At 39.3% G+C, this 25,774-nt stretch overlaps 1 protein-coding gene across 3 annotated transcripts in view; it reads left to right on the top strand.

Annotated features, from left to right (window-relative positions):
* RNF24 (ring finger protein 24) overlaps window positions 1-25,774 on the top strand; it is a 93,025-nt gene that overhangs the window by 23,958 nt on the left and 43,293 nt on the right. The window contains exon 2 of one of the 3 annotated variants that reach the window (XM_050745262.1): window positions 20,221-20,289. The exons of the other annotated variants lie outside the window; for them this stretch is intronic. Coding sequence (XP_050601219.1) covers window positions 20,234-20,289 — 56 coding nt within the window. The 5' untranslated portion in view covers window positions 20,221-20,233. The remainder of the gene's footprint in view (window positions 1-20,220; window positions 20,290-25,774) is intronic. 3 annotated transcript variants of the gene reach the window in all.

Raw genomic sequence — 25,774 nt, 5'->3', positions numbered from 1 at the left:
TACCAATTAGAAAAGGAGGTCACTATGTAGAGAAAATTTAGTGCCTTCTAATCACCTTTGTATACTTGAATTTAGTTATTAATTTACCCTGTCTGTAGACTGAACAAACTCAACTCCTTTAATTTAAAACAAACTAAATAACTCTTTAATGACTGCTCCATTAAACAGAGTTGTATTGATTTATATCTGTTATACTCCAGAGGTAGATGTTGTAACCCTGTGCTTTTCCAGGGAGTTATAACTGACTGTTGATGGACAGGTGTCTCAAATACAACTGATACATTCAGATTGTCACAGCCAATTCCTGCGTTTAAAGAGTGGCTTTCTTTTTTCTATCTTTAGGGCCACTCTGGCTCTTTATTTCAGGATGTTTTCTTGATTTTTCTTGATTATCACATAGACCTAGCAATTCCCAAAGCAGGTTTTTAATATTCAGTGCTGTTTCGAGAAGTGTCATGACATTTTCAGAATGAAATGAACATTGATTAATTTTAATTTAAAAGACACAGTTCTTTGTCACAGATTGGAGGAGACTAAAGAGGTATAACTAAATGCAACAGTTGGGCGCAGTGGCTCATGCCTGTAATCCCAGCACTTTGGGAGGTCGAGGCGGGCAGATCACGAGGTCAGGATGGGACCATCCCGGCTAACATGGTGAAAGCCCGTCTCTAAAAATACAAAAAAATTAGCTGGGCGTGGTGGCAGACGCCTGTAGTCCCAGCTACTTGGGAGGCTGAGGCAGGAGAATGGCATGAACCCAGGAGGCAGAGCTTGCAGTGAGCAGAGATCACGCCACTGCACTCCAACCTGGGGAACAAAGTGAGACTCCGTCTCAAAAAAAAGATAGAACTAAATGCAATGTGGTATCCTAGAACAGAAAAAGAATATTAATGGGAAAACTGGGGAAAATTGCATAAAGTCTGTATTTTAATTAATAGGATTATATCTGTTGATTTCCTGTCTTTCTACTATCCTTATGTAAGATTTTAACATTTGGGGAAGCTAGGCGAAGGGTATTTGGGAACTCTTGCAACTTTCCTATAAATCGAAAATTATTTCAAAATAAAAAGTTTAAAAATATATACTTTGTTGCCATTTATTTAGGAATTATGGTGTTGGTCTTTCTGGAGGCCCTCTAAGGCAATGAAGATGATCCAAGATGCATCAGCATACTAACTGCCCACAGGAACCAACCAAGGAAATTGTTTTTACTTGTGTATCCATTCTAACCCTACTACTGCAGTCCAGGCTTATCAAGGTCCATGGAAGGCAGCAGGTTCTCATGGGAAGAGTAAGAGATTCGAATTCAGATATGTGGCCAGGCGTGGTGGTTCGCGCCTGTAATTCCAGCACTTTGGGAGACTGAGTTGGGCGGATCACTTGAGGTCAGGAGTTTGAGACCAGCCTGGCCAACATGGTGAAACTCCGTCTCTACTAAAAATACAAAAATTAGCTGGGTGTGGTGACGGGCTCCTGTAATCCAGCTACTTGGGAGGCTGAGGCAGGAGAATCACTTGAATGTGGGAGGTGGAAGTTGCAGTGAGCCGAGATCAGGCTACTGCACTCCAGCCTGGGTAGTAGAGTGAGACTCCGCCTCAAAAAAAAAAAAAAAAGATGTGAGTTTGTTTCTTCTACCACTCACTAGTGGTTTCAGTTTGGGCAGCCAGCTTGGCTTTTCTGAGTCTCAGTTTTTCATCTGAATACTAGGGAGCATAGTATGTATCCCATAGTGATTATAAGGATTAAATAATATATATACATCCTAGTCACAAACTCTAAAGCACAATGTAAAATGTTCATTTTGATTAATATCTGAATTAATCACTTGGAAAAAAAAGGTTCTTCAGTTTCAGGGATTATATATATATCAGGCTAGCTCTTTTAATTTTTCCTAGATTAATTGTATTGCTACATTGGATGTAATCAAAATCCATAGATGATATATTTACAGTTGTGCTTATAGCATTTTTATTATTAACAGTCCATTTGAACATAAACCAGGATGGCAGAGAAACAAAGTAGTAAGCTGAACACTGTAGTCTATTTAATACAAAGATTTACTTGCATTATTATTTTGACTTATTTAAGCCAATGTCTAGCCTTTTTGCTTTGGAAATTATGACACTAGGAAGAGAATTTCAAATATTAAAATCTCAAATCTGTCAGTTTCTATGAAATTTAAAGCCAAAGTCATTAATGGAATCCATGGAGCTATTTTCAAGGGAGACCCTAGAGAGATACAATATCCAGTCTAACAATTGTATGAGACTTACAACATTGTAGTTTGTTTGCAAAAGTAAATTATTCTATAACTAATTGAAAACAAGGAGCTTATTCAAAATACTGAAGTGTACAAAAGAACAACAACAACAACAAAAAAGACAAAATACTGAAGTGCTACCGGGTAGCTGTGATGAAATTTTATGTTTCCTATTTTACATCCGAGGGATCTAAAGTTTATTCTAAGTCCGTAGTTCATGTGGCTTCATGCTCTGATTCTACCTGGTAAAGTGCTGCAGTGTGGTTTCAACCAGATTCTAATTATTCTTCTTCCTGTATGTTGATTTAGCTGCTTTACTAAAGCAGCCTCACATAACTCAATCAGGATTTTCTCCAAAAATTTCAATCTAATGCCAAAACCAAAAGAGATCAAAGAAATGGAAGATTTCCTAGTGAAGTCAGAGCTGCTCATCATTAGTGCTTACCTTTGAGTAAAGAGAAATACTTTAAAAAGCTAACTGTTATTGAGTGGGTAAAGTAATGAGTAAGATCTCTGTTACCCTCAAGGAGTATTGTATTGCTACACTGGATGTAAACAATGTAGTATTACAGGATTACAATCAATGAAATTCTGGGCTCAAGGAGTACATTTTCCAACTCAGTAAAAAGTAGTGTGTTAGCAGGTATAGATGGAAATTCTGTGTGTGTGTGTGTGTGTGTGTAGCCACACATATTCTATTCATGAAACAGCAATCTCATTAGATTAAGACAAGAATGTGCATTATTCATGTTACTTTTACTGTCGTTCTAGAGATATTAGACAACTGAGAAGAAACAATTTATATATAATTATAAAGGAATAATTAAAATGATCATTAAGTGATTACCTTATCTAAGGAAATGCTGATTTAAAACAGATAGCTATAGGATATTTGTGAAGTGTCTGATTATCCTTGTGATAATTTTTCCTCATTACATTTATCCAGAAAAAGCCAGGATTTTCAACTAAGTCTTTTAAATAAGAATCAAGATTTTTAAATTTCTATGAATGTTTACAAACAACTGGGACAATTTTCTTTAAAAATAGCTTCTTAAGGCCTGAAGCAGTGGCTCACGCCTGTAATCCCAGTACTTTGGGAGGCCGAGGCGGGCGGATCACAAGGTCAGGAGATCAAGATCATCCTGGCTAACACGGTGAAACCCCATCTCTACTAAAAGTACAAAAAATTAGCCGGGCGTGGTGGCACATGCCTGTAGTCCCAGCTACTCGGGAGACTGAGGCAGGAGAATCACTTGAATCTGGTAGGCGAAGGTTGCAGTGAGCCAAGATGGCACCACTGCATTCCAGCCTGGGCAACAGAGTGAGACTCCATCTCAAAAAAAAAAAAAAAAAAAAAAGCTGCTTAAAAAGTAAATAAAAATGGGCCGGGCGCGGTGGCTCAAGCCTGTAATCCCAGCACTTTGGGAGGCCGAGACGGGCGGATCACAAGGTCAGGAGATCGAGACTATCCTGGCTAACACGGCGAAACCCCGTCTCTACTAAAAACACAAAAAAATTAGCCGGGCGAGGTGGCGGCGCCTGTGGTCCCAGCGACTCGGGAGGCTGAGGCAGGAGAATGGCAGGAACCCGGGAGGCGGAGCTTGCAGTGAGCTGAGATCTGGCCACTGCACTCCAGCCTGGGCGACAGAGCGAGACTCCGTCTCAAAAAAAAAAAAAAAAAAAGTAAATAAAAATAAAAGTAGCTTCTTCCAATTCCATTAACAATTAAATTTTTTATTCTCTTCAATAAGTAACATTAACATATACTAGCAACAAAATACTAAAGATATTATAAACAGGTATTCAGTGAAGTCATTGTCCTTCTAGCCCTGTCAGAGCCTCAATCACTGATACCAGTTTTTATATATTTTTCTAGAGACCTTTTTAGACATATACAAAGCTAGCTTCTCTTTTCTTTTTATATCAGTGGTAGTATGCCACATGCACGGTCTGTATGTTATTTTGTTTTGTTTTTTATTTAGCAATGTTATGGAACTGTGCCAAATCTACATTTTTTTTTTTTTTTAATTTTTAGAGACAGGATCTTGCTCTGTCATCTTGGCTGGAATGCAGTGATTTGATCATAGCTTGCTGTAGTCTCGAACCTTAGGTCACAGATGATCCTCTAACCTCAGCCTTCTGAGTAGCTAGGACTACAAGCATGTGCCACCATGCCCAGCTAATTAAAAATAATAATGTATATATTTTTAATTGTGTTGACCCAGGCTGGTCTCTAACTCCTGGCCTCAAGCAGTCCTCCCACCATGGCCTCCCAAAGTGCTGAGATTACAGGCGTGAGCCACCATGGCTGTCCTGGTATCATTCTTTAACAACTGCAAAATATTAGATTATAGTGATATTCCATGACGTAACCAATTACATATTCAGGTTGCCGCCAACCTTTTGCTTTTATAAACAAGGCTGTGTGAAGAGCCTGGTACAAACGTGTCTTTGCGTATGCGTGCAACTACATCTGAAAGATAAATTCCTAAATGTGGAGTTGCTGGGTCAATAGGTAAGTGCATGTATAATTTTGCTGAGTTGCTTTTGTGGAAGCCAATAATTCTACTCACAGTGCCACTAATAATGTGTGAGAGTACTTTTTTCTCCTAAGCAGAAAGTTTCTGTGGATTTTTTTAGGGGGTGCTTCTGGGTTTTACTTAGAAAGGCCTTCTGCATTTTGAGATTATTTTTTAAATTCTTTGATATCTTTTAATATTTTCATAATTTCATTTTTTATATTTAAACCTTTGGTACAGCTCAGATATATTTTAATACAAAGAATAAGGCTATCTTAATTCCTTTTCTCAACTGGCTACCTAATTGTCCCAATATCATTTGTGAATAATCCATCTCTCTCTCTCACTAATGGGAAATGTCAGCTTTATGATTCCTATATTAATTTGGGCTATTCTTTAACTTTCTTGTATCCACTAGCATAAGCTAGGTTATGTTGTGGTAACAAACAACCTCAAAATCTTAATGGCTTACAACAAGAATTTTCCTTCCTTTTGGTACGTGTTCATCAAGAGTTGGCTGAGAGCTGTACTCCATGTCTTCTCACTCAGAAACTAATGGAGTTGCCACCATCTTGAACATTACCAGCTGTCCTGATTAAGGGAAAGAGGGGCCTGGAGAATCTCACACCATCAATAAGATGTTCAGCCTGAAAGAGACATACATCAGTTCCCTTCACAGCTTGCTGACAAGTTTTAGTCACATGACCCTACCCACAACAAGACAGCCAGGAAGTACAGTCATACATGTGTACAGAAGGAAGATGGAAAGCTGAAAATATTTGGTAAACAGCAACTATCCTATCTCTATTCTGTCCTGTTCATCCGTCAATTCAAGTGTCAGCAGCACAGGTTTTTCTTTTTTAGAATATTTCTGGCTATGCTTTCATTTTCATTTTTACTTTTAAACTAGAATTAGCTTCTCCCACCACTCTTATCCTCTCAGAAAAGACAAACCCTGTCAGTTTTTTAAAATTGTATCTGCATTAAATTGATGGATTTAAGGAAAATTGACATCTTTATAATATTTAGAATCTTTACAACCAAGAAGAGGATATTTTAGTTACTCACATCTTTTTTTGTGTCTTTTATATTTTCTTAATACAGATTGCATGTATTTATTAGTATTCTTTTTGTTCTTTTAGTAAGATTCTTTATTTTACCATCACCTGCAAATAATCATTTTAATTTCTTCTTTGCAATCAGGTTGGTTTTCTTGAAGGATTAGACAAGATACAGCCATTTTCAAATAATATATATTACCCAAAATATTTTTCAAAAAATTTCATATGTGCCTGGTGCAGTGGCTCACGCTTGTAATCCCAGCACTTTCTGAGGTCATGGCAGGAGAATCCCTTAAGCTCAGGAATTCCAGACCAACCTGGGCAAAATAGCAAGACCCCATCTCTATAAAAATAAAAAAATTAGCTGGGCTTCATGGTGCATGCCTATAGTTGCAGCTCCTGGGGAGGCTAAGGCAGAAAGGTTGCTTGAACCCAAGAGGTTGAGGTGGCAGTGATCTGTGATTGCACCTCTGCATTCCAGCCTGGGCCACAGAGCAAGACCATGTCTCAAAAAAACAAACAACAAAAAAGAGTTTCTTTTCATGATCCATCTCTATATTAATTCCAGTGAATAAGTAGGTTAACATTAATGATAACTGCTGTTTATTTCAGCTACTGGACACACCAATTATTATTATTATTTTTTTTTTTTTGAGACAGGATCATTCTCTGTCACCCAGGCTGGAGTGCAGTGGCATGATCACGGCTCACTGCAGCATCGACCTCCTGGGCTCAAGCAACCTTCTCACCTCAGCCTCCTGAGTAGCTGGGACCACAGGTGCATACCATCACACTTGGCTAATTTTTAAATTTTTCTGTAGAGACGGGATCTTGCCATGTTGTCCAGTCTGGTCTTGAACTCCTGGGCCTAAGCTATCCTCTCACCTCGGCCTCCCAAAGTGCTGGGATTATAGGCATGAGCCACCACGCCCAGCCTGAAACACCAAAAAAAAAAAAAATTTTTTTTTAATTTTAAGCTGCTGCTGCTGCTGAAGATAAAGATGCTTACATATGTGATTAGTTACCTATACATCTGGAAAATTTTTGTTTAATTTCCCTAATTTACATCATCTCTACCTATGCTTGCTTGTATTTTTCTCGTATATCTAGCTAGCCTCTTAAGAGTGAATACTCTCTAGTTTACTGTAAATTACTGCCGGCAGTGAAAACTCTTTAAATTATGTCCCCACTCATCCCCTTCCAAGAGTCCAGTACAATCACAGAAGAAGCTGAGCTGTTTAAATAATATGAGAATCTCAGAACCTCAGTTCACATGGCTCATTGAATCCTCTATTGTGGGATTCTTTTCATGGAAACACCAAATTTTTAAGAATCATATTTGTTTTGTGCTCTGCAGATATCTGTTATGCTGACCTATATGAGAACCAGGAGCTAATGAGTCTTTAATGTAGACTAAAAATTGGCTCTGAGTAAAGAGACTCACAGGCCCATTCATCAGACTTGAGAGAGATTTAAAAGTAAACATCTGCAGATAATCAGAGGATAGTTTTGAGTGCCAAAATAAGGCATTGCTCTCCTGTTGCATTTTGATTTTCCTCGCAGCAGAAAAAAAAATGTTGTTTTCTTGGGAACGAAATCAGCTTTTTTCTAAAATTAAGTAGTTATGGTATTACCCCTAGAGTTTATTTCATGTTGAGATGGGAACCGCTCATTGCTTCGTATTTCTTTTCACACTGCCTTTGTGTAATTAAGATGTAAAGTTCAACCTGAGAGTATTTTCTTCCTTTATAACTTGTCTTCCATTTCATCCTCCTTCTGTCTGCATTACTCTGTGTTGTTTCCCCCTAACTCATATTCCTAAGAGTGCTGCCATCAGTTAATCAAAAAACAATTAATCATGTAGAAGTCAATAGTTAAATGTTGATTAGCAGATTCTTTGTAAAAGTGTAGGGCTGGGAGTTGTGGCTTACGCCTGTAATCCCAACGCTGGGGTAAAAGGATCCCTTGACTCTAGGAGTTTGAGGCTGCACTTAGCTATGATCATGCTACTGCACTCCAGCCTGGGTGATGGAGCAAGACTCTGCCTCTTTTAAAAAAAAGAAAAAAAAGGCCAAGGTGGATGGATCACGAAGTCAGGAGATCGAGACCATCCTGGCTAACACAGTGAAACCCCATCTCTACTAAAAATACAAAAAATTAGCTGAGCATGGTGGCACGCGCCTGTAGTCCCAGCTACTCGGGAGGCTAAGGCAGGAAAATTTGCTTGAACCTGGGAGGCTGAGGCTGCAGTGAGCCAAGATTGTGCCACTGCACTCTAGCCTAGGCAACAGAGCGAGACTCTGTCTCAAAAAAAAAAAAAAAAAAAAAAAAATTACACTGCATGCACACTCATGCCTGGGATACAGATGTCAGAAGGGAATTTGAGTTCTACTGAATCTATGGCACAAAAACAAAAGAAGAAAGGGGCTGGCATGGTGGCTCATGCCTATGATCCCAACACTTTGGGAGGCCAAGGCAGGGAGGATCACTTGAGGCCAGGAGTTCAAGACCAACCTGGGCAACATGGTTAAACCCCGCCTCTACAAAAAATAATTTCAAAAAATAGCTGGGTATGGTGACATGTGCCCATAGTCCCAGCCACTCGGGAAGCTGAGGCAGGAGGATCCCTTGAGCTCAGGAGGTCGAAGCTGCAGTGAGGTATGATTGCACTACTGCACCCAATCCAAGCGACAGAGCAAGGAGGGAAGGAGTAAAGAAGGAAGGAAGGAGGCAAGGAGGAAACAGAAGGAAGGAGGAAAGGGAAGGAAGAAAGAAAATAATTAAATCCATACCTGTGAAAAGGTATGGATTTAATTATTTAAAAAAAAATTGTTTAATTTTTTTTAATTGTTAAAAAAAAAAAAAGGGAGCATGAGACGTTAAAGTCTTCTTTGCCCTCAAAGTGAAGTCTCATAAAGATCTGATAGAATGATTTACATTGAAAATAGATTTCATCATTACATAAAAATGGAGAAAATGGCCGGGCATGGTGGCTCACGCCTGTAATCCCAGCACTTTGGGAGGCCAGGGCCTGAGGTCGGAAGTTCAAGACCAGTCTCAAACTCTCTTCGAGGAGAAACCAGACCTCTACTAGGAGAAACCCCGTCTCTACTAAAAATACAAAATTAGCTGGCTGTGGTGGCACATGCCTGTAATCTCAGCTACTCAGGAGGCTGAGGCAGGAATTCGCTTGAACCCGGGAGGCAGAGGTTGAAGAGAGCCGAGATCGCGCCATTGCACTCCAGCCTGGGCAACAAGACCGAAACTGCGTCTCAAAAAAAAAAAAAAATTACTGGGAATATGGCAGAGTAAAAATAGACTCACCAAAATAACAAACATCTGAAATTTTTAAAAATATTCAAGTAGACAAACTTCAATTATGGTAAACAAATTAAAGATAGCACCTCAGGCTTGATTTTAGAACTGTGGAACAGCAGCAAAGAGAAAAGCTGTGCACAAACCCAGAGAAAACAATGGTAGCAGAAGAAACAGAAAAAATCCAAACTGTGAAGAAATTGGAATTTTCAATAACAGGGCTGGAAAGGATAAAAAAACACAAAGGCTATTAAAAGGAACTGATCAGGGAAAAAAAATAAGTAAATTAAAGGAACTGGTCAGGCATGGTGCCACACATCTGTAGGCCCAGCTACTCTGGAGACTGAAGCAGGAGGATTGCTGGAGCCCAGGAGTTCAAGTCCAGCCAAAGCAACATAGTGAGACCATTTCTCAAACAAACAAATATATACATACATACATACATACATACATACATATATACGTCTGGTTAGAATTAGGTGAAAAAAAGCTAAAACACTGCAATGAAACATACTTTAAAATCACAACATCCTTTGATAAAAAAGTAATCAAAATAATGAGGTAGTCAGTAAAATTAAGGCTAAATGGAAAGATCCCGATTAAAACATAGATGGAATAGACAAATTGATTATGGCAATTCCAATAGACATAGTTTTTTGTTGTTGTTCCCCCAACTGTCCTTTAAATAATGGGAAGGGGTGTAAATAAGAGGAAGCCCCAGAAAAGGAAACATTAAAGAAGTTACTGTAGAAAAATAGACTTTTGCCTGAAGACTGAGAGGTTTCGGAGTTACTTCTTTCCAGATTTGGTACTTAAAGACAGAATACCCAGATACCTAATTATCAGTGTCTTAAAACTAGAAAGAAGTCTTCTGGTGTATACTGAGATTTAAAAGAAAGAAAAAAAAACTTGAAAGAAAGAAGAGTTATCCTCTGAAGAATGAAAAAACAAGGATAACCTCAAACTTTAAACAATAGAGAGAAGATACTCTTAGAAAAATATTTATGGAACGCCAGCCAATTTCTTGCCTAGCTGTCTGCCTTTTGAAGATAAAAGATGTTTGAACCCTGATCTCTTTTTCCCAGGTGGAACCCCGATATCTGTTTCAAATAATTAAGTTTACAGATTATAAAAGATCATAAAAGACTGGGAATACAGAGGGAGACCTTTGAAATATGAGTTGTAGAGACTGGAGCACCTTAAGTGAGGCAGTGATATCATTCAGGAGGGCCAGCTTAGGTGCTGAGGCTCAAAATCTCTCAATGCAGGATATCCACTGGAGGTGCTGCATTACAGTATCTGGTCCTCAAATATCCAGAAATGCAGCCTTGCCAGGGATGACTAGGTCCCAGGAAAATCTTGCTAACCAAAGCTCACAAGAGGCCATAAAGGTACTCAATGAAGAAGTGCGTTATTTCTAATTTGCTAAAAGCTTTCTTTCTTTTTTTTGAAGAGATAGGGTCTAGCCCTGTTGCCAAGACTGGAGTACAGTGGTATGATCTGGTCATAGCTCACCACAGACTCCAATTCCTGGGCTCAAGCAATCCTCCCACCTTAGCCTCCTGAGTAGCTAGGACTACAGGTGTACCCCACCTTGCCTGGGTCTTGCTATATTGCTCAGACTGGTATCAAACGCCCAGGCTCAAGTTGTCCTGCTACCCTGCTACCCCAGCCTCCCAAAACACTGGGATTACTGGCATGAGCCACTGTGCCCAGGCTTTTTCACTTTTTTTTTTTTTTCCTTGAGACCAAGTCTTCCTCTGTCACCCAGGCTGGAGTACAGTGGCGCAATCTCGGCTCACTGCAACCTCCACCTCCTGGGTTCAAGTGATTCTCCTGCCTCAGCCTCCCAAGTGTCTGGGACTACAGGTGCACATCACCATGCCCAGCTAATTTTTGTATTTTTAGTAGAGATAGGGTTTCACCATGTTGGCCAGGCTGGTCTCAAACACCTGACCTCAGGTGATCTGCCCGCCTTGGCCTCCCAGAGTGCTGGGATTACAGGTGTGAGTCACCACGCCTGGCTGATATGTATTTTTATAATTATTTTAGGTGATATATAAATAAAAAGATTACACAGAAAGTCACTCTGTTTAGTTGTCTTGGTGTATATTTCGCAGCTAGTTTTTCTTGGAGAGCTCACTGCTCCAAGCTGGGTATTCTGTGGGTACTTTATTAAGATTTACTTATATGGCAGTTAGTTGCACTTGCACTAAAATTTTTTCTAGGTTAGGCTGCAAAATAAATATACAAAGAAGTAGCTTCTTTAAATGCTAGGAATAACCAGTTTAGAAAATATAAAGGAAAAAAGATTCCATTTATAATACATATAGGCAAATGTATATATGGTAACTAGGGATAAACTAAAGTCCAAAACCTGTATGAATAAGCTATACAAATCTACTGAAAGTAGTAAAATAAAACTAGAATAAATGAAAAAACAAGTCATGTGCCTGGATGTAAAGACCTCCCTTAGTCCATTTGTGCTGCCATAACAGAATACTACAGACTGAGAAATTTATAATGAACAGGAATTTATTTCTTAGAGTTCTAGAAGCCAAGAAGTTCACAATCAACAAGATACTGGCATCTGGCAAGGTACCTGCTGCATCATAGCATGGTGGAAGGCATCACATTGCAGAAGGTCAGAGATGAGAGAAAGGGAAAGACAGGGAGAAACAAACACAAAAGGGGTCCGAACTCTTCCTTTTATAAGGAACCCACTCCCTTGGTAATGGCATTAATTCATTCATGAAGGCAGATCCCTCGTAGCCTAATCACCTATTAAAGGTCTCACTTTGTTTGTAGAGACAGGGTCTCACTCTGTCACGCAGGCTGGATGGAGTACATCGGCACAATCACAGCTCACTGCAGCCTTGACCTCCTGGGGCTAAGCAGTCCTTCCACCTCAACATCCCAAGTAGCTGGGACCACAGGCATGTGCCGCCACACCTGGCTACTGATTTTTTTAATTTTGTAGAGACAGGGTCTCCCTATGTTGCCCAGGCTAGTCAGGGACTCTTGGGCTCAAGGAATCCTTCTGCCTTGGCCTCCCAAAGTGCTGGGATTATAGGTGTGAGCCACTGCAGCAGGCTCCCACCTCTCTTTTTTTTTTTTTTTGAGATGGAGTCTCACCCTGTTGGCCCAGGCTGGTGCGCAAAATGGCACCATCTAGGCTTACTGCAACTTCTGCCTCCCGGGTTCAAGCAATTCTCTTGCCTCAGGCCCCCGAATAGCTGGGATTACAGGCACGCACCACCACGCGTGGCTAATTTTTTTGTATCTTTAGTAGAGACGGGGTTTCACCACATTGGCCAGGCTGGTCTCGAACTCCTGACCTCATGATCCACCTGCCTCAGCCTCCCAAAGTGCTGGGATTACAGATGTGAGCCACCGCGCCCAGCCCTCTATCTCTTAATACTGTTAAAATGGTTATTAGGTTTCAAGATGAGTTTGGGAGGGAACAGATATTCAGACTATAGCAAGACCCATTCTCCCCAAAATAAGCAATAAATTTAATGTACTTTCAATTAGCTTCACAATAACATTGATTGATTGATTGATTGATTGAGAGAGAGAGAGAGACTGACAGGGTCTCACCCTGTTGCCCAGGCTGGAGTGCAGTGGTACGATTAGGGCTCACTGCTCCTGGGCTCAGTTGATCCTCCCACCTCAGCCCGCTAAGTAGCTGGGACCATAGACATGCACCACCATGCCAAGCTAATTTTTATATTTTTCGTAGAGACGGGGTTTTACCTGTCGTCCGGGCTGATCTTGAACGCCTGAGCTCAAGTGATCTGCCCACCTCTGCCTCCCCAAGTGCTGGGATTACAGGCATGAGTTACTGTGCCCGGCCCAATAGAATATTTTAAAGACTTGTTTAGGCCGGGCGCGGTGGCTCAAGCCTGTAATCCCAGCACTTTGGGAGGCCGAGACGGGCGGATCACGAGGTCAGGAGATCGAGACCATCCTGGCTAACACAGTGAAACCCCATCTCTACTAAAAATACAAAAACTTAGCCGGGCGAGGTGGCAGGCGCCTGTAGTCCCAGCTACTCGGGAGGCTGAGGCAGGAGAATGGCGTAAACCCGGGAGGCGGAGCTTGCAGTGAGCTGAGATCCGGCGGCTGCATTCCAGCCTGGGTGACAGAGCGAGACTCCGTCTCAAAAAAAAAAAAAAAAAAAAAAGACTTGTTTAGCTGAAAAAAAGATTTTATAAGAATAGCCTTGAAAATATTAAAGAGGAAGAATAATGATGAAAATATTGCCCTAGCATATATGAATTAGTGGTATGCTAATTTATATGTAATGTATGTATGTAAAAATACAAAAAAATTAGTTGGGTGTGGTGGCACATGCCTGTAGTCCCAGCTACTGGGGAAGCTGGGGCAGAAGAATCAGTTGAACCCGGGAGGTGGAGGTTGCAGTGAGCTGAGATGGCGCCACTGCACTCTAGCCTGAAGACAGAGCAGGACTCTGTCTCAAAAAAAAAAAAAAAAAAAAGTGACTCTGAAAAAGGTAGAACTTTAAGACAGTGGAGAAAGAATTTTATAAATGCTGTTGGAATAGTTGACTAAATTGGAAAAACCATTTTAGGTTTTTTTTCCATGCCATAAATTCAAGATGGATTAAACATTTAAATTTAAGGTACAAAACTACGCAAATGAAAGAGAATATAAGTGGGTATTTCTGTAATCTGATGTGGGGAAACCAAAGATAGAAATCGTAAAGCAGGGGCACAAACTCAGTGCCAACAGAAGCCAGGCAAGAAATTGAATCAGCCAAATACACTTGGTAGAAAGCAAAATCATGAATCCATCAATTTATTTTATTTTGTTTTTTTGATAGAGGTAGAAATATTTACATTGAGGAAAATAACAGCCTAAGCACAAATGGCAACCTGCATTTGGTCCAGAATTAGGAAGTGATAAGGAGTGGTAGAAATGGTGACAAATGGCGATTCTGTTGACATAGGGCCAGGCACACTTACACTGTAACCCATGAGCATTCAGCACCGCACACCCCCGCAACACACACACACACACACACACACACACTTACACTGTAACCCATGAGCATTCAGCACCGCACACCCCCGCAACACACACACACACACACACACACACACACACACACACACACACACATTGCGCAACATGGCAGCCTGGGAGCAGAGGCCACTCAGCTCCAGGCTGTTTTTGCGGTGCAAGAATGGAGCCCAGGGTTATTAGATCTGACCTTTTTCTGTATAGAGCTGGAAATTGCTAATTTTATGTTAAATCTCCCAAATCTAAATTATCTTAATCTTTAAAACTTTGTATAGGCCAAAGTACTTTTTCAGGCCAGATTCAGTCCAGGGGCCTTGGGTTTATGAACTGTGCTGTAAAGTTGTGGTTTTAGTTTCCAGATTATGCTTACACCTTTAAATGAGTTGGGATGCTTTCCATCATTTTTTTCTATACTCTGGATCAGTTTACAGTAGTTCCCCCTTATTTTCAGTTTCGCTTTCTGCAGTTTCAGTTACCCATGGTCAACTGTAGTCTGAAAATATTAAATGGAAAATTCCCAAAACAATTTGTAAGTTTTAGATTGTTCACCATTCTGAATAGTGTAATGAAATCTCAAGCTGTTGTGCTCACTGCATCTCATCTAGGACGTGGATCATCCTGTGCCCAGTGTCTACATGCTGTGTACACTACCTGCCCATTAGGGTCTTGGTTATCAATTCAAAAAAACATAGGGCTCAGTACTATCCAGGTTTTCAGGCATCCAGTGGGGGTCTCTGAACATATCCACCGTCGATAAGCAGGGACTACTGTACATAGCAGACTGCTTATCTATGCAAGTTTGGCGAGTTCTACCTTCATTGCCATTAGGGTCTGAAGCCTTTTTTGTGAAGATATTTCTATATTTTCAAGTTTTCTTCTTGAGCCAGTTTTGGTTATATTCCTATAAAGTCTATTCTAGATTTTAAAACTAGTACTCAAATTATCTCATGGATGTTTTTAAATCTCTGCATAAGAATACTTTTTATCTGTCTCATTCTTAGTGTTTTGGTTAGTTGATTTCAATTCCTTTCATTGTTTTGTTTTAATTCATACATTTTTGTTTGACCTTTATTAATTCCTTCTTCTGGCTTATTTTGTTTGATTTGTTCTTTTTCTACTTTCCAGAATTGAATTCTTGTGTCCATTTATTTTCATTATTATTTTTTAGATTGATAATACAATCAGTTACACTTCCACACCTACACAGTAGCCTGTAAGAATACTTTTCCCACGTTGAAGGTTATGGATTTTTCTCTCAGTATGAGACTTTTTTCCCACAATGTGATTAACTTTCAAATGGTCTGTGATTTGTTTTAGTTACTTACTAGACAGAAGTTATTTTATTTTATTTTTTTGAGGTGGAGTTTCACTCTTGTCACCTAGATTGGAGTGCAATGGCACAATCTGCTCACTGCAACCTCCGCTTCCTGGATTCAAGGGATTCTCCTGTCTCAGCCTCCTGAGTAGCTGGGATTACAGGCACCCACCACCACACCTGGCTAATTTTTGTATTTTTTTTTGACGCGGAGTCTTGCTCTGTGCCCCAGGCTGGAGTGCAGTGGCGCGATCTCGGCTCACTGCAAGCTCCACTCCCCCGGGTTCACGCCATTCTCCTGCCTCAGCCTCCCAAGTAGCTGGGACTACAGGCGCCCGCCACCTCGCCCGGCTAATTTTCTTGTATTTTTAGTAGAGACGGGGTTTCACCGTGTTAGCCAGGATGGTCTCGATCTCCTGACCTCATGATCCGCCCGTCTCGGCCTCCCAAAGTGCTGGGATTACAGGCTTGAGCCACCGCGCCCGGCCTAATTTTTGTATTTTTAGTAGAGACGGGGTTTCACCATGTTGGCCATGCTGGTCTCGAACTCCTGACCTCAGGTGATCTGCCCACCTTGGCCTCCCAAAGTGCTGCACTGAGATTACAGCTATGAGCCACCACACCCGGCCTAAAGTCATTTTAAAGATTATTTTTTAAATTTATAAGTAGTTTCCTTTTGTTTATCTTTTTATTGAGTTAATTTTACACATTGTAGTCACATATTGTGGCCTCTAAGAGCTCTGTTCTTTGGACTGTTCCTATGGCATAATAAATAATTTATCTAAATGTAGATGTTCCAGATTCATTTGAAAAGGTGTTTTCTTTGTTAAGACACAAAGTTATTTATACATACACACACACTCTATATAGATAAAATACAAAAATTAGCTGGGTGTGGTGGCGCACACCTGTAATCCCAGCTACTCAGGATGCTGAGGTTGCAGTGAGCCGAGATGGCACCACTGCACTCTAGCCTGGGCGAGAGAGTGAGACTCCATCTCAAAAAAAAAAAAAATCTAGTTTTATTCATTTCATAGTGTTTGGAATACAACAAAGTATTAACTACAGTTTCCCTATTGCACTATAAAATACTAGAACTTATTCTTTGTACCTGACTGTATTTTTGTACCCATTAACCGACTTCTCTTCATCCTAGAGTCTTTCTGGGGTTTTTGTGTGTGTGCCAAATGGTGGGAGCTAGAGCCTTTTTAAATAGGAGGATTTAAACCACTTATTTTTCTCATGATTGAGTTTTCATTTTGTTCCCACCGTTTTATTTTATATTTCTATCATTTGCTTTCTTATGACTCCCCTTCTTCCCCTTTTTACCCTATATTTTGCTGAAATTATCCAGATTTCTTTGCTGCTTTTTCCTCTCTGCTAGTTATGAAAATTACATGTACTATTTGTGGCTCCCTACATTTTAAAATACATATTTAGATTTATACTTCTGTAACAACTTTTTAAATTAAGTAGTTATAACTTTTCAAAATAAAACTATTAGCACAACTTAACTTTCTTCTCCCCATTCATCTTCCATGCTTTGCTGACATAATCTGAAGCCTTAATCTAGATTACTGTGGGGGGTTTTAATTAGTGGAATGATTACATACCTATATAGAGAGAAAGAAGTGTACTTATGTGTCTAAAAATGTCTTTTTCCTTCTTTCTTTCTTTTTTTTTCTATACAAATGAAAGATAGTTTGGTTGGATATACAGTTCTAGCATCATAGTTCTTTTCCATCAGACCTGTATAGATGTTGCTCCATTGTATATTTTTTAATTAAAATTTTTATTTTGAGATAACTGTAGACTCACATACAGCTATCATAAACAGTACAGAAAGATCCTATGTACTCTTTTCACAATTTCCTGTAATGATAACATCTTGTAAAACTATAGTATAATATCATAACCAGGATATTAATTTTGATACAGTCAACATACAGAAGGTTTCCATCACATCAGGGATTTCTTATAGTACATCAAGATAAGTGTACTTATACAGTATGTAACCTTTTGGGATTGGCTTTTTTCATTCACCATAATTATCTGGAAAGTGATTCTGATTATTGCATCTATCCGTAGTTTGTTTCTTTTTATTGCTGAGTGGCATTTGATGATGTGCATACCCAAGTTTGTTTAATCATTCACCCATTGAATGATATTTGGGTTGTTTCTAATTTTAGACCATTACAGATAGAGCTGCCATGAACATTTGTGTTGAGGTTTGTATGTGAACATAGGTCTTCACTTTCCTGGAATAAATACCCAGGAGTGCAACTGCTGAGTTGTATGGCAGTTGCATGTTTAATTTTACAAGAAACTGATAAACTATTTTCCAGGGTGGCTATACCATATTATATTACCACCACCAAGATAAAATGCTCTAGTTTCTCTGCATTCTTGCCAGCATTTGGTGGTGTTACAACTTTTTACTTTAGCCATTCTGATAGGTATAATTTAGTAATTTCTCATTGTGGCTTTACATTCTATTTCCCGAATAGCTAATGATTTTGAACATATGTTTGTGTACTTATTTACCATCTGTATATTCCTTTTGGTGAAATATCTCTTTTGCCCATTTTCTAATTGAATTGTTTCCTAGGGCTGCCTTAACAAAGTGCCATAAACTGGGTGGGTTAAAACTACAGAAAATCTATTGTCTCACAATTCTGGGGTTTAGAAGTCTGAAATCAAGATGTTGGTGGCCGGGCACAGTGGCTCACACCTGTGATCCCAACACTTTGGGAAGCCAAGGTAGGCAGATCACTTGAGTCTAGAAGTTCAAGACCAGCCTGACCAACATGGTGAAACCCCGTCTCTACTAAAAATACAAAAATTAACAGAGCATAGTGGTGCGCTCCTGTAGTCCCAACTACTAGGGAGGCTGAGGCAGGAGAATCACTTGCAAAAAATAAATAAATAAATAAATAAATAAATAGCAAGGTTGTTCTGTCTGAGGGCTCTGAGAAAGGATTTGTTCATGCCTTTCTTCAAACTGCTGATGACAGCCAGCAATCCTTCAGTCTCTGCTTCTTATAATATCACACAGCATTCTCTCCTCCTATATCTCTCTGTCTCTTTTCCTCTTCTTATAAAGACACCAATCATATTGGATTATTCTAGTGTAACTTTAACTTCTTAATTACATCTTCAACACCCCTATTTTCAAATAAAGTCACATTCAAAGGTACTGGGAGTTACACCTTCACCATATCTTTTTGAGAACACAATTCAATCCATAATTGGTTGGTTTTTTACTATTGAGTTTTGTGTTTAGATATTAGCCCTTTGTCAGGTGTATGGTTTGCAAATATATTTTTCCTGGTCTTTTGCTTCTTTCTTCATCCTCTTGACAGAGTCTTTCAAGGCAAAAAAAATTTTCATTTCAATGAAGTCCAGTGTATCCATTTTTCCTTTTATACTCTTTGCTTTTGGTGTCAAGTCTGGAACTTTTTGCCTAATCCTAGATTCCAAATCTCTTAGGTTTTTTGTAACTATATCATTGTTTTGCATTTTAAGTTTAAGTACAGGATCTATTTTGAGTTGTTTTTTGTGTGTGAGGTTAAGATCAAGATTCAGTTTTTTTTGCCTGTGGATGTCCCATTGTTCCAGCACTAATTGTTGAAAAGACTATATAGTCTCTCTATTGAGAAAGGATTGCACATTTCTCAAAAATCATTTGGGCTTATTTGTGTAGGTCTATTTCTGGGTTCTTCATTTTGTTCCATTGACCCATGTGTCTGTCCTTTTGCCAAAACCAATCAGTGTCTTTATTAGGCTATGAATCCTTATATTGAATAGACTGATTCCTCTCCCTTTAGTCTTCTTCTTTTTTTTTTTTTTTGAGACGGAGTTTCGCTCTGTCACCTAGGCTGGAGTGCAGTGGCCGGATCTCAGCTCACTGCAAGCTCCGCCTCCCGGGTTCACGCCATTCTCCTGCCTCAGCCTCCCGAGTAGCTGGGACTACAGGCGCCTGCCACCTCGCCCGGCTAAGTTTTTTTTGTATTTTTAGTAGAGACGGGGTTTCACTGTGTTAGCCAGGATGGTCTCGATCTCCTGACCTCGTGATCCGCCCGTCTCGGCCTCCCAAAGTGCTGGGATTACAGGCTTGAGCCACCGCGCCCGGCCTAGTCTTCTTTTTTCAAAATTGCTTTAGCTATTTTATTTCCTTGTCTTTCTTTCTGTCTGCATTTGTTAAACTTGTCTATGTCTACAAGAAAAATTGCTGGGATTTTGATAGGAATTATGTTAAACCTATATATCAATTTGGAGAGAATATCTTTCCTATGCTGAGTCTTCGATCCATGAACACAGTATGTCTCTGCATTTATTTAGATCTTACTTGACTCCTTTAATCAGCGTTTTGTCATTTTTAGCATATAAGTCCTGTACATATCTAATGTCTTATTAAATTTAATTCCTTGTATTTTTTTTTGAACAATGGTAAATGTCATTGTATTTATAATTTCAGTGTTCATATGTTCATTGCTAATTTATAAAAATACAGTTGATTTTTATATGTGTATCTGGTATCCTGCAACCTTGCTGAACTCATTTATTAGTTTTAGAAATTTTTTTGAAGATTCTTTGGGATTTTGTTGTTGTAGATGTTGATGTTGGCAAATAGGCGCGGTTTAATTTCTTCCTTTCTGATGTGTATGCCTTTTATTCCCTTTTCTACCTTATTGCACTGGCTAGAACTTCCAGCACTATGTTGAATAAGAGTGGTGAGAGCAGATATCCTGCCTTGTTCCCGGTCTTAGGGGGGTAAGTATTCAGTCTTTCACAATTAAGAATAATATTAGCTGTACAGTTTTTGTTGTTATTGTTTGGTTGGTTTTTGCTGGTTTGTTTTTTGTAGATGGTTTTTAACATGTTGAAGAAGTTCTCTTCCATTTCTATTTCTGGGAGTTTTTTCATTTCTGTTTGCTGATGTTTGTGAAATGTGTTTTTTTTAAATCAGTTAATATAACCATGTGATTTTTCTTCTTTAGCCATTTAATATGGGTAGATTACTTTGAGTTTTTTTTTTTTTTTTTTTAATATTAAGCCAGCCCTGAATCTCTTGAATAAACCTTACTTGGTCATGGTGTTGTAAAACTATTTACATATTGCCAAATTCTACTTGCTAATATTTTGTTAAGAATTTTTGTGTCTGTATTTGCCAGATACTGTCTTTATCTGGTTTTGATATCAAGATCACATTGGCTTCAAAAAATGCTTTGAGAAATGTTCCCTCCCATTCTCTGCAAAAGATTGTCAAGGATTTGTGCTCATTCTTACTTCAACCTTTGGTAGAATTCTCTGGTAAAAGCATCTTGGCCTGGAGCTTTCTTTTTTGTGAATTTTTAAATGACTAATTCAGTTTCTTTGATAGTTATAAAACTGTTCACATTATCTATCTTATATCGGGTGAGTTTTTGTAGTTTGTGTTTTTTGAGGAATTGGTCTGTTTTATTTATATTACTAAATTTATGTCTGTATATGTGTGTATACCCTTCTTATCCTTTTGATGTCTGCAGTGTCTATAGTGATCTCTCCTATTTAATTGTTGATATAGGTAATTTGTGTCTTCTCTCTCTCTTTTTTTTTTGTCATTCTTCCTAGAGATTTGTCAGTGTTATTGATCATTTCAAAGAACAGACTCAGGTTTTTGTTTCATTGATTTTTCTCTGTTGTTTTCCTGTTTCTCAATTTAATTGGTTTCTGTTATTTACTATTTCTTTTTTCCTGATTAACTTGCCCTTTTTCTAGATTCTTGATGTAGGAGTTTAGATTATTGATTTGAGATTTTCTTATTTTCTTATGTGTGCATTTAGTGCTATGAATTACCCACTCAGCACTGCTTTACCTATGTCTCTCAAATTTTGATGTGTTGTATTTTCATTTTCTTTTTTTTTATTTTGAGACGGAGTTTTGTGCATGTCACCCAGGCTGGAGTGCCATGGCATGATCTCAGCTCACTGCAACCTCCACCTCCAGTGTTCAATCAATTCCTCTGCCTCAGCCTTCCAAGTAGCTGGGATTACAGGCACCTGCCACCACACCTAGCTAATTTTTGTGTTTTTAGTAGAGACGGGGTTTCACCATGTTGGCTAGGCTGTTCTCAAACTCCTGACCTCAGGTGAACCACCCGCCTCGACCTCCCAAAGTGCTGGGATTACAGGTGTAAGCCATTGTGCCGGCTCCCCGCCCCCCCCCCTTTTTTTTAACTGAGACGGAGTCTTGCTCTGTTGTCCAGGTTGGAGTACAGCAGTGCAATGTCGGCTCACTGCAATCTCCGCCACCAGGGTTCAAGCGATCCTCATGCCTCAGCCTCCTGAGTAACTGGAACTACAGGTGCGTGCCACCACGCCCGGCTAATTTTTTTGTATTTTTAGTAGAGATGGGGTTTCACCATGTTGGCCAGTCTGGTTTTTTTTTTTTTTTTTTTTTTTTTTTTTTTTTTTTTTTTTTTGAGACGGAGTCTTGCTCTGTCGCCCAGGCTGGAGTGCAGTGGCCAAATCTCAGCTCACTGCAAGCTCCACCTCCTGGGTTTATGCCATTCTCCTGCCTCAGCCTCCCGAGCAGCTGGGACTACAGGCGCGCGCCACCTCGCCCGGCTAGTTTTTTGTATTTTTTAGTAGAGACAGGGTTTCACTGTGTTAACCAGGATGGTCTCGATCTCCTGACCTTGTGATCCGCCTGTCTCGGCCTCCCAAAGTGCTGGGATTACAGGCTTGAGCCACCGCGCCTGGCCTGGCCAGTCTGGTCTTGAACTCCTGACCTCAGGTGATCTGCCTGCCTCGGCCTCCCAAAATGCTGGGATTACAGGCGTGAGCCACCACACCCAGCCTGTATTTTCACTTTCAATCAATTCAGTGTATTTTTTAAAATTTCTTTTAAGACCTCTTTTTAACTTATAGATTAGTTAAAAGTGTGTTGATTAGTTTCTAAGTGTTTGAATATTTTCTTGCTACCTTTCTGTTATAAATGTCTAGTTTGATTCAACTATGTCCAGTTACACACTCTATATGACTTTGATTTTTGAAAAGTTTGTTTGAGATTTGTTTTATGACTAGGGATGTGGTCTGTCCTGGTGTAGGTGCCATGGGTATTTGAAAATAATGTATATTTTGCTGTTGCTCGGTAGAGTGCTCTATAAATTTTGATTAGATCCTGTTGTCTAATTGTGTTTTTGAATTTTTCTTTATCCTTGCTGGTTTTCTAGTTGTTTCATCAGTTGTTGAGAGATGGTTTTGAAGTCTTTGAGTATAATTATAGATTTGTTTATATCTCCTTTCAGTTCAGTCAGTTTTTACTTCACAAGTTTTGCAGCTCTGTTGTTTTGTGCATGCACATTTAGGATTGCTATGTATTTTTCATGGGTTGACCATTTTATCATTATGTAATGTTTCTTTCTCTCTCTGGTAATTTTATTTGCTCTGAAGTCTGCTTTGATGTTTATATAGCCACTCCTGCTTTCTTTTGATTAATGCTTGCATTACATATCTTTTTCTGTCCTTTTCAATGTGCATGTATCATTATTTTTAAAGTGAGTTTCATGTAGACAGGGTATTATTGGGTGATGTTTTTTAATTCATTCTGTCAATCTCTGTGTTTTAATTGGCGTATTTAAACCATTTATACTTAAGCTTGCCATTTTAAACTTTGTTTTCTGTTTGTTTTCATTGTTTTTTATTTCTGTTACTTGAATAATTTTTTGAAGTTCTTTTTGATTTTTTGTAGTGTTTCGAGTGTATGTCTTTGTATAGTTTTCTTACTGAATGCTGTAGGCATTATATTATATATGCAGTCTACTAGTATACTTTACCAGTTCAGGCTAGAAATCTTACCTCTTTTTATGTCCCTTTATCCTCCCTTATTTTTAATATGCTCATCTTAAATATTTCCTCTGAATACATTTAGAACCGGGTTGGAGAATTATAAGTTTTCTTCAACCATTGAATGTGATTTAGAAAACTCAAGAGAAGGAAGTTTATGGTATTTACCCTTATATTTGTTTACCATGTTTTTTCTTCCTTCTTGATGTTCCAAGGTTCCTTTTCTTATTTCCTTTCTGTTAAGACAGCTTCCTTTAGTCACTCTTTAAGAGTAGATCTGCTAGCAACAAATTCCCTTTGTTTTCCTTCATGCAAGGCTGTCTTGATTTCCTGTTTCATTCCTGAAGGGTATTTTTGCTGGATGTAGGATTTTGGGTTGAAGGCTCTTTTCTTTCAGCACTTGAAAAATGTGTTCCTTCCTTTTGGCCTCCATTGTTTCTGATGAGAAATCTCTGCTTTCATATTATTTCCCCCAATGGTATCTCCTTAGTTGCTTTCAAGATTTTTATTGTTCTTTTAACTCAATTACCTCTGCAAAGAAAAAAAAAAGATTTTGTTGTTGTTGTTGTTAGTTTTCAGAAGTTTGACTATGATGTGTCTTGTTGTAGATTTCTTTGGGTTTATTCTCTTTGGAGTTTGTTCAGCTTCTTAAATCTGTACATTTATGTACAGATTCCTCAGCTTCCCGAGTAGCTGGGATTACAGGTGCCCACCACCATGCCTGGATAATTTTTGTATTTTTAGTAGAGACAGAGTTTCACCATGTTTGCCAGGCTGGTCTCAAACTCCTGACCTCAAGTGATCCACACACGTTGGCCTCCCAAAGTGCTGGGATTACAGGCATCAGCCACTGTGCCCAGCCCTGGTTCACTTATGCTTTCCCCTTTCTTCTCCGTTCTGCTGTTGGGCCCATCGCTTAGTTTTAGTTTTTTTATTTCAATTGTTGTGTTTTTCAGTTCTATAATTTCTATTGTGTTCCTCTTTATATCTTCTGTTTCTTTGCTGAGATTTTCAGTGTTTTCACTTGTTTCAAGCATGTTCATAAATGCTTGCTTAAACATTTTGATGATGGCTGCTTTAAAATCTTCATCAGATAATTTTAACATTTTTGTCATTGGCATTAACATCTGTTAATTGTCATTTCTCATTTGATTTATGATCTTCCTAGTGTTGATATGATGAGTAATTTTTAGTTGGAACCTGGACATTTTGTGTATTATGTTATGAGACTCTGGATTTTATTTAAACCTTCTGTGTTAACTGGCTTCCTCTGACACCAGTGGGTGTCAGTGAAACGGTGGGTTGTAATGCTGCTTCATTAATGCCAGGTAAAGGTAGAAGTCCAGGTTCCCTACTCAGCCTCTATTGACATGGGGGGCAAGGACAGGGCAGGAATGGAGTTCCAGCTCTCAACTAGGCTTTCACTGATACCTCTTTGGCTGGGACAGGTAGGAGTGCTTGTTGCCAGTTGGTGGTGGTAAAATCCTGATTCTTCACTAGATCTCCTCTGTCATCACCCCAGTGAGGACACTTTGTTACTGCTGGATAGGGGTAGAAGTCAGGGTCCACATGTAGTCTCCACTGATATCACTGAGGTGGAGCCTCATTTTCACCATGTTGGGTAAAAATTCCAGCTGGCCAACATGGTGAAACTCGGTCTCTACTAAAAATATAAAAATTAGCTGAGCGTGGGGGTGGGCGCCTGTAGTCCCAGCTACTCGGGAGGCTGAGGCAGGAGAATCGCTTGAACCCGGGAGGTGGAGGTTGCAGTGAGCCGAGATCACACCACTGCACTCCAGCCTGGCGACAGAGCAAGACTCCGTCTCAAACAAGCAAAAAGAAAACAAACAAACAACAACAACAACAAAAATCCAGCTTCCTACTTGACCTTTTCTAACACTATCCCAGCAAAATGGCTGGGGGCATCTTGTTACATCCTGGCAAGAGTGAAAATCTAGGCTCTGCCTTCAGCCTTTGCTGGCATGTCCGTAGGGGTGTGGCCATAGTTTTTTCTGGGTTGTTTAGCTGAAGTAGGGCAATTCTTGTTTAAAAGCTTTCAGTCTTGTTAGACTACTCCTTTTGTGATTCTTTGGCTAGAGAGAACAGGTTCATTGGGGCTTTTTTTTTTTCTGTCTTCACCTGTTGGCATTCTGGTTTGCCAACTTTGCCAGCTCTTAAGTCTGGGATACAGGAGACAAATACAAAGCCCAGAGAACTCATTACCATGCTATTCCTTGGGTCCCCAGGCCCCTAGTTAGTGTGCTACCTTCTATCCAACTTAATGTCCATGTTTTTTAGTTATATTTAGCTGGATAAATAGGGAAATGCATGTGTATGCCATCTTTCTGGAGTCAGAAGTCTACCTGACTGTCTTTTAATGTAGATGCAGACAGTGATTCCATTATCTTTTATTGTTGTATTTTAGTTAA

Source organism: Macaca thibetana, chromosome 10 (assembly GCF_024542745.1).
Source record: "Macaca thibetana thibetana isolate TM-01 chromosome 10, ASM2454274v1, whole genome shotgun sequence".
Lineage (NCBI taxonomy): Eukaryota > Metazoa > Chordata > Mammalia > Primates > Cercopithecidae > Macaca > Macaca thibetana.
The sequence above is the reverse complement of the archived record's forward strand: the minus strand, read 5'-3'. Positions and strand labels throughout refer to the sequence as shown.